This window comes from Macrotis lagotis, chromosome 3 (genome assembly GCF_037893015.1).
Source record: "Macrotis lagotis isolate mMagLag1 chromosome 3, bilby.v1.9.chrom.fasta, whole genome shotgun sequence".
Taxonomy (NCBI): domain Eukaryota; kingdom Metazoa; phylum Chordata; class Mammalia; order Peramelemorphia; family Peramelidae; genus Macrotis; species Macrotis lagotis.
The window spans coordinates 39,701,596-39,715,448 of record NC_133660.1 but is presented as its reverse complement, the minus strand read 5'-3'; the positions used below and the strand labels follow the sequence as shown (position 1 = coordinate 39,715,448).

The following is a 13,853-nucleotide window of genomic DNA, read 5'->3' as shown; positions in this document are numbered from 1 at the left end:
AAGAAAATACCACAAAGCAGTCATCAAATATCATGCAGTCAGAAACATAGAAGATTTAGCAGCTTCCACATTAAAGGAGTGGAGGACTTGGAATATGATATTCCAGAAGGCAAAAGAGCTAGAATACAGTCAAGAATCACCTGCTAAGCTAAGATGAATTTTATCTTGGGGGGGGGGTATTTAATGAAATAGAAGATTTTTCAAGCAGTTTTAATGAAAGCTTAAACTGAACAGAAAACATAACTTTCAACATAAGATTCAAGAGAAGCATAAAAATGGTAAACATGAAAGAGTAATCATAAGAGATTCAATAAAGTTAAAGCTATTTATATACCTATATAGACAGGTGCTACATTTTTGTAACTCTTAAGAACTTTATCATGATTTGGACAGAAGGTGTCTACATAGAAGAGGGCATGAGTGTGAGTCAATTATGTTGGATGATCTCTTCAGCTGTTCCCGCCCCAGCCCTCCATGAACAAGTGACAAAGAAGAATACATTGTGGGTTCACACCTCTCAGACTGGCCAATATGGCCAGAAAGGACAATGATCAATGTTGGAAGGGATATGGGAAATCTGGGACACTAATACATTGTTAGTGGAGCTGTGAACTCATCCACTTTTTCTGGAGAGCAATTTGGAATTACACCCAAAGGGCAACAATGCCACTACTGGGTTTATCCCTGAAGAGATTATGAAAAAAAGGGTAAAAACATCACTTGTACAAAAATATTCATAGCAACCCTGTTAGTGGTGGCAAAGAACTGGAAATTAAGTGAATGTCCTTCAATTGGGGAAATGGCTTAACAAACTGTGGTATATGTATGTCATGGAACACTATTGTTCTATTAGAAACCAGAAGGGCTGGGAATTCAGGGAAGACTGGAAGGATTTGCATGAACTGATGCTGAGTGAGATGAGCAGAACCAGAAGAACACTGAACACCCTAATAGCAACATGGGGGTGATGATCAACCTTAATGGACTTGCTCATTCCATCAATGCAGCAATCAGGCAAAATTTTGTGCTATCTTCGATGAAGAACACAATCTGTATCCAGAGAAAAAATTGTGGAGTTTGAACAAAGACCAAAGACAATTACCTTTAATTTAAAAAAAAGAACTGTTATCTTAATTATGTAACTTTGCTATCTCTTATACTTTATTTTTCTTCCTTAAGGATATGATTTCTCTTTCATCACATTCAACTTAAATCAGTGTATACCATAGAAACAATGTAAAGACAAACAGACTGTCTTCTGTAGGGGTGGGGGGAGGGAAGCAAGATTAGGGGAAAAATATAAAATTCTAAATAAATTATATCTTTAAAAAAAGAATATAATGTGGGAATAGGGGAGAGATAGAATGGGCAATTTTTTCTTGCATAAAAGAGGCATGTAAAGAAAGAGCTTTTACAATGGAAAGGGAAATGGGAGTGTGGTGGGGTGGAGTGGCAGGCAATTCTTGAAGCTCATTTTCATCAAAAGTGAAAAATATCTTACCCAATAGGAAAGGATAAAGGGTTAAGAGATATGGGAGTGAGGTAGGTAGGGTAGTGAGAGAAGCAAAACAGGCTTTTGAAGAGGGAATAAAAAGAGAGAAGGATAAACAGAAGAAAATAGGAGAGAAATATATTGTAAATTATCATAACTGAATGTGAATGGGATGAACTCACCCATAAAATGGAAGTAGAGAGCAGAATGCATTAAAAATCAGAATCTGACAATATATTGCTTATAAGGAATATACTTGAAACAGAAAGATAGCCACAGAGTTAAAATAAAGAGCTGAAACAGAATCTGTTAAACTTTAGCTTAAGCAAAGAAGATAGGAGGGAGCAATCAATGTCAGATTTACTTTTGTGATGGCAAAGGATTAGAAATCGAGAGTAGGCAATGACTGAACAAAGCAAAAGAAAATACAGATCTAATTAAAAGAGAATAATCAAGGAATTATTTTACTAATGAATTATATTTTACAATGAAGTAAAAAAATTTTGGGAGCAAATTTTTCTAATAAACTTTGCATTTATCATATATTTTATATATAATATATATGCATATGAAAGAAACTGGGTCAAATTTATAAAAATGATATATATTCCCCAACTGACAAATGAACAAGGGACAATAACAGATAAGTTTGAAAAGGAGAAATCAAATCTATCTATAATAATATGAAAAAAATACCCTAAATCACTATTGTTCATAACTATCAGAAATGACATGCTGGAGGAAATGGAGAAAATAAGTAGAAACACTAATAAATTATTGGTGGAACTATGAATTGGTCCAACCATTCTGGAGAACAGTTTGGAACTATAACCAAAAGGCTATATATATCCTTTGACTCAGCAATAATGCTACAAGGACTATACCCCCAAAAGATACAGAAAAATGTCAAGGGCTTATAAGTATAAAAGTCTTTACAGCAGCCCTTTTTGTGATGGCAAAGGATTAGAAATTGAGAGTGGGTAATGACTGAACAAATCATTGCATATGATCATGATGAGTACTACTGTGCTTTAAGATATCATGAGACCAGTTTAAAAAAAAAAAAACAAGCCATGACAAGATCTATATGAACTGATGAAAAGTGAAGTGAGGAAAAATAGGAGGGAAATCAATGAACACATTATTATCAATGTTGTAATGATGCTCAACAGTGAAAAAAAAATACTTAGCTAGTCTAATCAAGATAACCTAAGTATAAATAGTGAAATACTTGGCTACTCTGATCAAGGAAATGAACCAAGCAATTCAAAAGGACTAATAATGAAAAATGCTTTCCAACTCCAGAAATAGAACCGAGTGCAAGTTGAAATGTAATTTTCTCATTTTTCTTTCTTTTCTTTTTTCTACTTTTTTTGGTGATATGACAAATTTGGAAATATCTTGCATGATTTCACATGTATAATTGATATTTTGATTCTTGGGTAGGGAAGCAGTGGGAAGGAGGGAGAGAATTTAGAACTCAATTTAAAAAGAAAAGAATGTTAAAAATAAACAAACCCATATATTTTTAAAGCAAGTAAACATTTTTAGTTCAAGGGCTGCCTATAGCCTGTTTTCCCCAGTAGGATATAGAGTACTTACCCTTGTTACAGAAAGGGAATACCTTTAAATGGGAAATGGACCCCACCTTCAAGAAGTTTACATAGTACTAGATCCTAGAAGTTTACCATCAATAGTCTCCTTTTGAGTTGTTTTTCCTCCCTACTCTTGCCCAATCTCCTGACAACAAAAGTGTTTACCTGAATGAGTTTGTTGCTACTGCTGGTAGTGGTGGGAGAAGGGGTAATAAATAATAACAATAAAAGCTAGAATTTATGTAGCACTTTGAGGTTTGTGGAGTGCTTTACAAATGTTATCTTACTTTCTCACAACTCTGGGAGACTTTATGCCAGTGTTATACATGAAGAAACAGAAGTTGGTTAAATGACTTGTCCTGGGTCACCCAAGTAAATATCTAAGACTGGATTTGAATTCAGGTCTACTGGACTCCAGGCTTAGTATGTTGCTACTTGGGGTGCTGAATATAGCAATGAAGAAGAACAGATGTCTAGTTCCCAGTACTTAGCACAATTCAAGGCATACCATGAGTGCTTAATGAATATTTGTTGCCTTATCTTGTTCAACTTCATTGTGAGTCATCTGACCTATATGGAAAGAACTTGAACCTAGAACCTTTGCCTCATTATGTGAGCAACTGAACACAATCTAATGTAATAGGAATTTATTAAGATCATCTAAATACAAGAAATGCAATGTGGATATTATAGTGGAGCTGGAGATAGCCTTGGTCCCAGCAAGAACTGAAAAGCCTATCTCTGACACATACTGGCTACTTTGACTTAATTCCCTAATGGTCTAGGTGGATTTCCAGGACTACAGTTACAAATAAAGTACCAACTTAAATTAATACAAGGAGTTTACCCATGTATAAGTTCCCTAATACTAAAGAAATCACATGTCTGATTCCTATCTCTATGCCACCTATTTCAAAGCCCAGTAAATGATTATGTAGTGTCTTGCTCCAACCCAAAGAACCAAATGACGTGAATTCAGGGCAATAGACAAGAACATTGAAGAAATCTTCAAAAAGTGTCCCCGAGATTTCTGGAGACTCTTACTCTTCTACAAGAACTAGGACATTGGTAGATAAGGAAACATGTCAGGTTGTCCAATTAGGAAAGAAAAATTTCCAGCATGGTAATAATAAAATGAACCCTGAAAATTGCCTAAACAAGACTATTCTTTTGAGACAAACACACGCCAATGTAACTCTTCAGGAAATCCTAGTGGGAATGAATAAGTGATATAATTATTTTAAGAGGATGGCAAAATTTATGGCAAAATGGTTTCAGATTCATTTATTTAAGAATTCTTTTTTGCTCATTGTTTTCCAATTTAAATAAACCAAAGTGAAATGGAAGCTAGCAGATCTATTTCTAATTAGATGGCTGACATCATTTGCCAATAAAATCTGATTAGTACACATCAACTCGTAAGGAAAATCAAATCAAGTAGACTCAATACTAGGCTGTCATGCCAATGGGTCTGGATATTCCTTCCAGTGATTCAGATCACATGAATACAACCTAGTCACATCTATGTGACTTTTGTCCATGTGCTTCCACATGCTCTCCAAAGGAGACATAGAGGAGAAATTTTACATTTTGGGAACCCCAGTTCTAAATTACTGGACTACCCATAGTGTCCCTGGCTATACATTGGTTGCCCCTCAACTTTTGCCACACGATCAGTTCAACATTGTGCCTTTTTTTCAAAGGCTGCTGGCAAAACCCTATAGTCTTGCCCTTTTCCTCATACCCCTTCCTGACCGAATCCATGTCATCCCAAACACAGGAGAAATAAACTAGCAATGATGGCAACTCATTTTGTGAACAAATCTGACTAACATAAACAACTTAACCCAGTAGCCTTCATCTTCATCCAAGAAGGCTAAAGACTGAATTCATCCTATCATTTCATGAGGGTTCACTTTTTAAGGCAGTAATCTATATGGAAAATATTGGAGTCAAAGAATATCAAATCTTTAAAAGACAAGATAGCATTTTTTTAAATATGGAGAACCAGAAGCATAGCCTAGCCATTTGCATTAAAATGTAAATGGAGAACAATTAACAATCTGGGCATTGGCTGTACTGCATAAGAAAATCAGTGGGTGGGGGAAAAACCACTTGAGTTCAGTTTTTCTCTAAATTTCTAAGTTATCTGTACTCCATTTTATCATCTGCACCATTAAATTAGATATACTACCACAACTGTGATTTCTTAAAAGGAAACTCAGCATAGAACAACAGTTTTCAGAGAAACAATCTAACTTTTCTGACATTTTTTCCAAGGAAAATTCTCTCCATATGCTAATAAGCCTTGAAAATTTTCAGACCTCACAGAACAAATAAAGAAACAAATAAATAAATGAAAAAATCCCCCCAAAAGTCTTTCAAGGTTTAAGTTGTATTTCAAATAAATAATAAAAATAGCATTTCATAGAATTCAGAAAATTGTAGTTGTATAGTATTATGTGTATGGTATATATGTAATATATATCCATTGTGTACAATGTTTATAGATAGATAACCTAATAATAGACTGATATCCATGTGTATGTGTATATATGCATATATATATGATAACCTAATGATAGAAGGATGGATAAATATATATATGTATATATATGAATATCAATATCTATATCTATATAGTGTTTGGAGGGAATCTAAACCTAATCAAATTAACTGCTTGGAAAATCTGAAATTCCCCAATTATACAAACCCACATGACTTTTTAAGTTAACTTCAACTCCAATGAACCTCTCTCTCTCTTGATTTTTTCAGAGTTCTGCTTCTCTCTATCTTCTCCTGACTCCACACAGACAACCAAAACAATTTTTGAAATTCTGAAAAAGGCAGATATTTCTATTTTCAAAAGTTTATTTGTCATGGGTTAACTTGGAGGTTGGCAATGGCAAATGATACATTATAAAAGCACAGAAAGGAGGTCAGACAAGCAGGATGGATTTGAAAATGATGTGGAAAATTTGTTTTTATTTTGTTTTTGCAAGGCAATGGGGTTAGGTGACTTGCCCAAGATCACATAACTGGGTAGTTATTACCATATTTCCACATGTATAAAATTCATCCCTTTTCAAAAAATCTAGGGGTCTAAAAACTGGGAGCATCTTATAGTGGTTGTAGATTTTTTTTTTACTTCCATTTCCTGCTTTTTTGTACTTGTCTTTGCACTCATGATTTCACAGTTGTCAGTGATATATTAGATTATGTTTTGCCCTGTTCTGCCCAGAAATGGCTCAGAAAAGATTTTCATCCAGTGCTGAATTCAAGTTCAAAGTGATCCAGTTTGCAAAAGGGAATGGAAATTGTGCTGCTGAATGTCAGTTTAGTCCTCCTCCAACTGTGAAAACAATTCGACACTGTCTTATAAGCAGAGGAAACCTACTGAAAACACCCCTGCAGAAGAAGGCCATGAGAGGTAAGGGAGTCAAATGGTTAGAGAGGGAATTGAAGAGATGGATTGAAGAGCAAAGGGCAAATGGAATTCCTGTATCCACAAAGATGGTTCAGCAGGAGGCCAGAAGAACTACTGATGAAAAAGAAGTTCCTGATTTCCAAGGAGGATACAATTCAGGTTCATGAAATGGGATGGACTAAGCATGCACCAGAACTTGCCCAGAAGATGCCTGAAAGCCATGAGCAGAAGGTCCTTGAATTTTATGATGAATAAAATTTGAGTTCAATAACTTTATGTAACACATTTTTTTTTCAAATTTTGGCCCCAAAATTAAAGTGTCTTATACATGGTAGTGTTGTATACATGGGAAAATATGGTAAGTGTCTGAGGTCAAATTTGAACACAATTCCTGCTGACTCTAGGGTTGGTGCTCTATCCACTGTACCACCTTGCTGCTCCTAATACATACTTTTGAAGAAAAGTAGTATGAAATAGAGATTCAAGTTTTTTGTGTGTTCTGTTGTAACAGAATGGAAGTACATTTTGAGGGTATTTTAAATTCAGAATAAATTTTTTAAGAAATTCTTAATTGGGGGAAGCTAGGTAGCACAATGGATAGAGCACCAGCCTTGGAGTCTGCAGGACCTGAGTTCAAATCTGGTCTCAGATAATTACCTATCTGTGTGATCTTGGGCAAGTCACTTAACCCCATTGCCTTGCAAAACCAACAAAAAAATTTTCTTAATTGGAACAAACATATCTTGCTGTGGTCTTAGGATAAAAGTTTGTTTGCAAGGTATCAGAGCCCAGGGATTCAGGAATCATTCTTGAGACCAGCGCCCCACTAAGACAGATTCAGAAGCCAAGACACCCTGCCCAGCTGAATCTTTGTTGAATATCATTTTCATACCATGACTAACTAAATTTCCTTTCATTGTGTTAGAGGAACCTAGAGTTTCTCAGATTGGCCTGAGGCAGGCTGGGCCTTCTTTATTAACTTGCTTGAAATATTAGTTTTGCCTGAGTCAAGTGAAACCCACTCTCTTTACAACTAGGGACAGTGACTTTTGGCATTCTGAAATTGGGGTGGTTTATACTATGGGTACAGCCCTTAAGATTATTTGCTCTTTCTGTCCAGCAGACCTGTCTGTCTTTAAGTTTCAGGACACCTTGTTTTAAATTTAAATATTTTTGTCATAAAGAATTTTTTTTTTGCAAGGCCATGGGGCTAATTGACTTGCCCAAGGCCACACAGATAGGTAATTATTAAGCATCTGAGGCCGGATTTGAACTCAGGTACTCCTAACTCCAGGGCCGGTGCTCTATCCATTGCACCACAGACCTGTCTATCTGAAAGTTTCAGGACACCTTGTTTTAAATTTCAATATTTTGTTATAAAGAAATGTGTTTTTTTGCAAGGCATCACCTAGCCAACTCTAAGAAATTTTGTTATAAAAGAATGATTTCTGGGGCACCGGCCCTGGAATCAGGAGTACCTGTGTTCAAATCCAGCCTCAGATGCTTAATAATTACCTAGCTGGGTGGCCCTGGGCAAGCCACAACTACACTGCCTTGCAAAAAAAAAAAAAGAATGATTTCTATTTCTCTAAGAATATTTCAAATGTTTAAACCCAATAGTTATCTGTTCCATAATCTTACTCCCATAAGTCATACAAGTCAACAATCCATTTAAAACCTGAGGTTAAAAATGAGTCAATATAAAAATTCTTGGCTTAGTTTCTGTTTCTGCTGACTTCACCAACATAAGTTAACTGCTTTCTTATTCTGGAACATTCCTCCACTATTCTGGTTCCCTTCACCTGAACATTGTCCAATTCCTTCTAGAGGCCTACATTTTGGGGACCTAACCAGTCATGCCTCATTCCTCTTCTGACTGGGTTTCTTTCACTCTGGACTTCCCCATTATGCCCAACCCATCCTCTCCTTCCCCGTTCCCATTTGTGTCTTGTCTCCCCATTATGAATGTAAGCTCCCCCAGGGCAGTGACTGTCTTTCTTTTTGTTTTTATATACCCAATGTTTAACAAAGTGCCTGACTTACTATATAGGAAAAACTTAATGCATTTTGTCTTAGTTCAACAAATAAGAAAACTGAAGAAGTGGTTATATTATAAATAAATTCAAGATTACAACATTAAAAAAATCCATTATAAAATAAGAGATTACTCATCTGTAACAGCCAAAGAGTCAATGTCATTGTAGCTCATAAGAAACAGCAACACCACTGTGCAACGAGGTTCTCTCGTAATCGATCATTGGCTGAGCCAACACATCCTTCAGTTTTCTCTGTCCTATGTTCCTCAGACCTTTCACCGGAACATAGTTCATTTGATGACCTAACTCTATTGACATGACCTTTAAAGGGATGGGTGGTGGTAGTGTTGAAAAGAGGAACTGGAAGAGCCCTTAACCTTGACCTATGTTCATCAACTTACACCACAGCTGTTGTTAATAAAGAACTGTAACTTCTTCTGTTTTGAATAGTTAATGCAAGAGAATGATGGAGAAATGAGTCTCATTAGGGTCACTGCCCTAGCTACTCATCAAATTGAATCATAAAAAGGCTCAGCTTGATGAGGCAGTATGGCTATTGGTTACTTTGATCATCTTTCTCATCACACATTCTCCCATCTAATTCTTCATACATAGAATAATAGTAAAACTCTAATCCAATTTGCAAAGTAGATATGGGTTTCTACTAACGAAGAAATACTGGTTTAGATTTTAGCAGCTCATTTCCTTGACATTAAAACTTTGAAAAATGGCCTCCTCCTAACTCCCTCATTATATGCAGAACATACCAAGTTCTTTGATGGACTGTTTCAATAAACTGACATCACTAAAAAAATATCACTTGGACACAAATATTCTGGTGATGAAGGGCTACAAACTTAATGAGACTGGTTCTTAGACAACAGTGGATATATCAGGACACATTCTATGCTTTTTCCTCTTATTAGAACTTAGAAGTCATGGTTTTTGTATCCCACCCCTACAAGAAGCTGATGAAACACTGGAGAAGACCTTTCATGAAGCCCCAACTGGCCCTGTTCCTTGCTCACTAAAGATGGTGTCACTTACCAACACAGAGGATATTAAAGCAGAATCCTTGGGATGTGGACTTGTTGACCAACTGGTCAGGAAGACTGTCAAATCCAACATGACCAGAGAGAGATAAGTTTCGAAGGTCTTCATTCTGAAATGCCAAAAAGGAAATATACAATAAATACCCACATACATTCAGCTTTTCATATCCTTCTCTTTTCAGTTCATGGGGATAAAAAAAACAGAAAAGAAAAAAAGAAATCCCTGATCCCTGATGCTGTGTTGTAGACAAAGAGCCAATAACCTCCCAGGAAATCAGGAAGCAAAGAACTGCCTTGTAAACTGGGAAAATACATTGCCATAGTGTTCCAAATACAAGGCCCAGAGAGCCTAGAATCATTACCAAGGTGCTGTACTCTGGATATTATGGGATCTTAGAACATTATAATGATCATTATTAATGACAATATTCTTCCCTGAAGTCATCCAAACTTTCTCTTTCCTCACTGGGTCTTGGATAGTCATTTTCATCACTGGAACCAATTCATATCCTCAAGTTCCTAAAACACTGATGTGTTTTTCTTAAGAAAAAATTCACTCCTTGTCAGAAATGATTGATGGCTACTAGTCCTTCTAACTGTGGTGGTTCCAAATACCCACTGAATCAACATGAACAGCTGCACAGAAGATTTGATTGATGTTGGCTCCACACAACCTTGAACATGACCATTTACTTGCACTAGAGATTTGCAACAACTCTCTTCTCAAAAGCAGTGACCTCCAAAATTTTAAAATCTAGCGACTTGTTTATTAAAAAAAAATTCCACTTGTATGCTGGCATAGGGGTATGTGGATGGAATAATACTAACGATTATTATCAAGAATTATAATAGTTAGCATTTCTATAATATTTTAAGTTTTGCAAACTGCTTTCATAATCTCATTTTATCCTTGTAAACTACCCCAGGAGATATGTATTCGTATTATCCCCATTTTACAGATGAAGAGACAGAGGCTGATTTGCTCCAGGGTCACACAGATAGCAAGTGTCTGAGGTCACACTTGAACTTGGATATGCTTGATTTCAGGTGTAGTGCTCCTTCCCCTGTACCACCCAGCTGCTATTGTGGGTACTCCACAGTACTGAAAAGTGACTTTTCCCTTATAAAACAGAAAGACTCAAGGCAACATTCTTAGAGATTTGTATGAAGTTGGATTAATTAGTACTTGTTTACTTAAATTCAATCCTCAGGCTAATCCTATTCCTCTACTCCAGGGCTAGAGACTGTCAATTAACTTTTATTATGCATCTGCTACACACAGGATGAGAGGTAGGGTAAGTAGCAGAGCAGAGGGAGGAAGAAATGGGTTCAAGTCTTGGTTTTATGATTTGGAGCAAATCACTTAACCTTTCAATGCTCCCAAACAATTTCCAAGGCTAGACGTGAACAGATGCTCATCTGGATAAGGATGATGCCAAGGAAATCACAGGTCTGGGCAAAAAAAAGACACTGGACAGAGAATGGAATACGAAATCATGGAAATACCTGTCTTCAAGGTGCTTACAAGCTACAAGGAGAATATGGATTCATAGATAAACACAATAATTTTCTCATGTTTTTCTTTTCTCCATAGCACAAAGAATTAATGATTGTAGCATGAATTTTATCACTTAAAGTTCTGTCCAGAGATACCGCTGGAATGGCCTGCCACTTCTGGAACTCTCCAAGTTAAATTTCCAGCTACAAAGTCTGACACCCATGAGAGTTATCAGAACTGTTACCAACATCTACCATGGTGCTAGACATAAATATAGTAGATTACTGACTGCTTGACTGACTGACCATTAACAATAGCTTTGAGTTTTCTATCATTTTTCCACCAGGTTTCCACCCAGACCCACAAGTTAATCCTAATATTTCCCCCCTGGCAATGTCCCAACCTGCATTTTTCTTTGGCAGACTAAGGTTTGGATGCAGGAGTGAAGCTGAGATCTGCACATTTTTGGTTGCTTTAAAAAAACTGGTGGGGGAAAAAAACCAGCTCACTGATTAATTTCCTATTATTACCCTCTTCTATAATTTTTTATCTGTATATGAACTTCAGATAAATAAAAGTAATCTGTGCAGTTGTAGCAGGCAGAGATTGCAAAAGGTCCTTTGTCTGAATGATTTCTAAAATGCAATGAAAAACTTGAAAAGGAACCCGTCATGTGAAATGCCATTGGCAGTTAGAAGCCTGGTGCCCTTCATCTTTGCAAACTCAGGGTCAATGGGACAGACAACATCAAAGTCTGCCAAAAGTCAACAGGAGATGCAAAAGTAGGGCAATTATCACTGGACTAAATTGGCATAAAACTCAGCCTCATGGGCACACCCTGTGAGATTGCTATTGCTGTTCTTCAACCCATGGCTGGCAAAGTCTCCAAACTGTTGACTTCTCCACTTATTTCATATTCCACACCCCCCCCAGCATGCTGTCCAAGACATAGGCCAGAGGGGTTTGAGCCAGGTCCAGTCTTGCATTTAAAACTCTTCCCATCAGAGCTATACTGTGGCTGTTTTACATCAGTCCTGAATAAGCAATCATGCGAATCATTATTTCTGCCACATCATGGGCTTGAAAATGCTTTCCCAGATAAAATCAGACAAGGCAAGGAAGATGTGCCATCAGGATATCCCCTCCCTCTCCTACTTTCACCAACCCCTTTGCCATTTTTAAAAGGAAAGTGGGTTCATTACTCTAGATTCTGAACCATTATATTTTTAGATAGCCCCAATCCACCTATGGGGGGGGGGGGGCAGGGAGGAAGGGAGGAAAGACAAGTAGAGTTAGTCATTACAATGTTGCGCAAATTCCCATCTCAGAACCCGATGCTCAGTATTTCATATCCATGCTGTTTCCAAAATAAGAGAACCCGCCCACACACCCACTAAGTATTTTTAAATCCATTGAAAACCACAAGACAAAATGAAGGGCTACAGAATAGTTTGGGCTTGAAATTTTGACAAAAGAATAGCTACTAGCCTTTTACCTTTTTAAAAAAATATAATTAAAAAAAGAAAAGTCCAAGGTTATAAGCCTGGTGAGGGCTGATAGAAGGGTGTCTCCAGTACCCTTCTATTTATTTCACTGTGAGAATGAAAAAGGGAGGTTACTGCCTCATCCAGGTTTCCAGCAAAGCCAGCTTCTACAATTTGCAGCCTCTGGCACTGGGGTTCAAGTCTCCTTTTCAAGTTCTTCCTCAAATGGTTTCTCTTAAAGAGTCATCATAGACATTGTTGTACTATTTCTCTAGACTAAATGAGTACAACAGAAACTAGATTGTTACAGGTGATAAGGCTATATGACTAGCTATAAATATATAGATAATTGCAGGTTCTAAAGCTGGACAGTTTTGCTTATGCTCTTTTATTGAGGGTTCAATGATTATATGCCTCTTTTAACCTACCTGAAGCTAGCCTGTTCCTCTTTCTGCATGTTTATTTTTCTAATTTTATTTATTTAAGGCAATGGGGTTAAGTGACTTGCCCAAAGTCACACAGCTAGATAATTATTAAGTGTCTGAATCAGGATTTGAACTCAGGTCCTGTCCTCCTGACTCCAGGGCCAGTGCTCTATCCACTGTGCCACTTAGTTGCCCCCTGCATCTGTTTCTACCTCCACTATACTCGACTCAATCCACTTTTCCCCCCCTGGATACTTGGGCTCTTATTTATTCATTAACAAACAGACCATTATTTGGTCATTTTGTTTACATTCTTTATGTATAGACTTCAGCAAAGAAATAGCTTGTTATTTTACATATCTATGTGTTTAGACTCTAGCAAAGATATCACAGATCCAGGCAAGAATGCCATCATTCAAAGACAGAGGAGGAAGGCAACAGTGGAGCCATACAACTCCCAACATTCCCTTGGAGAAACATGAGCAAGATGGAGATGGGGTGATCCTGGCATAAGTAGAGCTGATTCACCAAAGATACAAAGAAAAAGAGATACCCCCTCCAATCTCTGACCCCCCCCCCCGCCCCCAGCAGAGATATAGTAAGAGAAAGTGTGAGAAAGAGGAGAGATAGAGAGTTGGAGAGAGACACACATTCACAGAGAGAGAGAGAGAGAGAGAGAGACCGACCCAGCTTTCTCACAAATTTGCTGTTACCTATTTAACTACTCTTCTGGATTTATCTTTGGAATTCTATGCTTCTCTGTCTACTCTTTTCCTTCTCTTTGCTTTTAAAATTCCTAACCAGCTTTAGAAATCTAACTGCCACGTCTTTCTCCAGGAATAAC

At 37.1% G+C, this 13,853-nt stretch overlaps 1 protein-coding gene and 1 long non-coding RNA gene across 5 annotated transcripts in view; one reads left to right on the top strand and one right to left on the bottom strand.

The window, feature by feature from the left end:
- SEPTIN11 (septin 11) overlaps nt 1-13,853 on the bottom strand; it is a 168,070-nt gene that overhangs the window by 84,920 nt on the left and 69,297 nt on the right. For all 3 annotated transcript variants that reach the window (XM_074228545.1, XM_074228547.1, XM_074228546.1), the window contains exon 2: nt 9,598-9,712. In XM_074228545.1, the coding sequence (XP_074084646.1) occupies nt 9,598-9,712 (115 nt within the window). The remainder of the gene's footprint in view (nt 1-9,597; nt 9,713-13,853) is intronic.
- The window catches only part of LOC141517500 (uncharacterized), a 70,926-nt gene that overhangs the window by 40,297 nt on the left and 16,776 nt on the right, over nt 1-13,853 (top strand). The gene's annotated exons all lie outside the window — the stretch shown is intronic.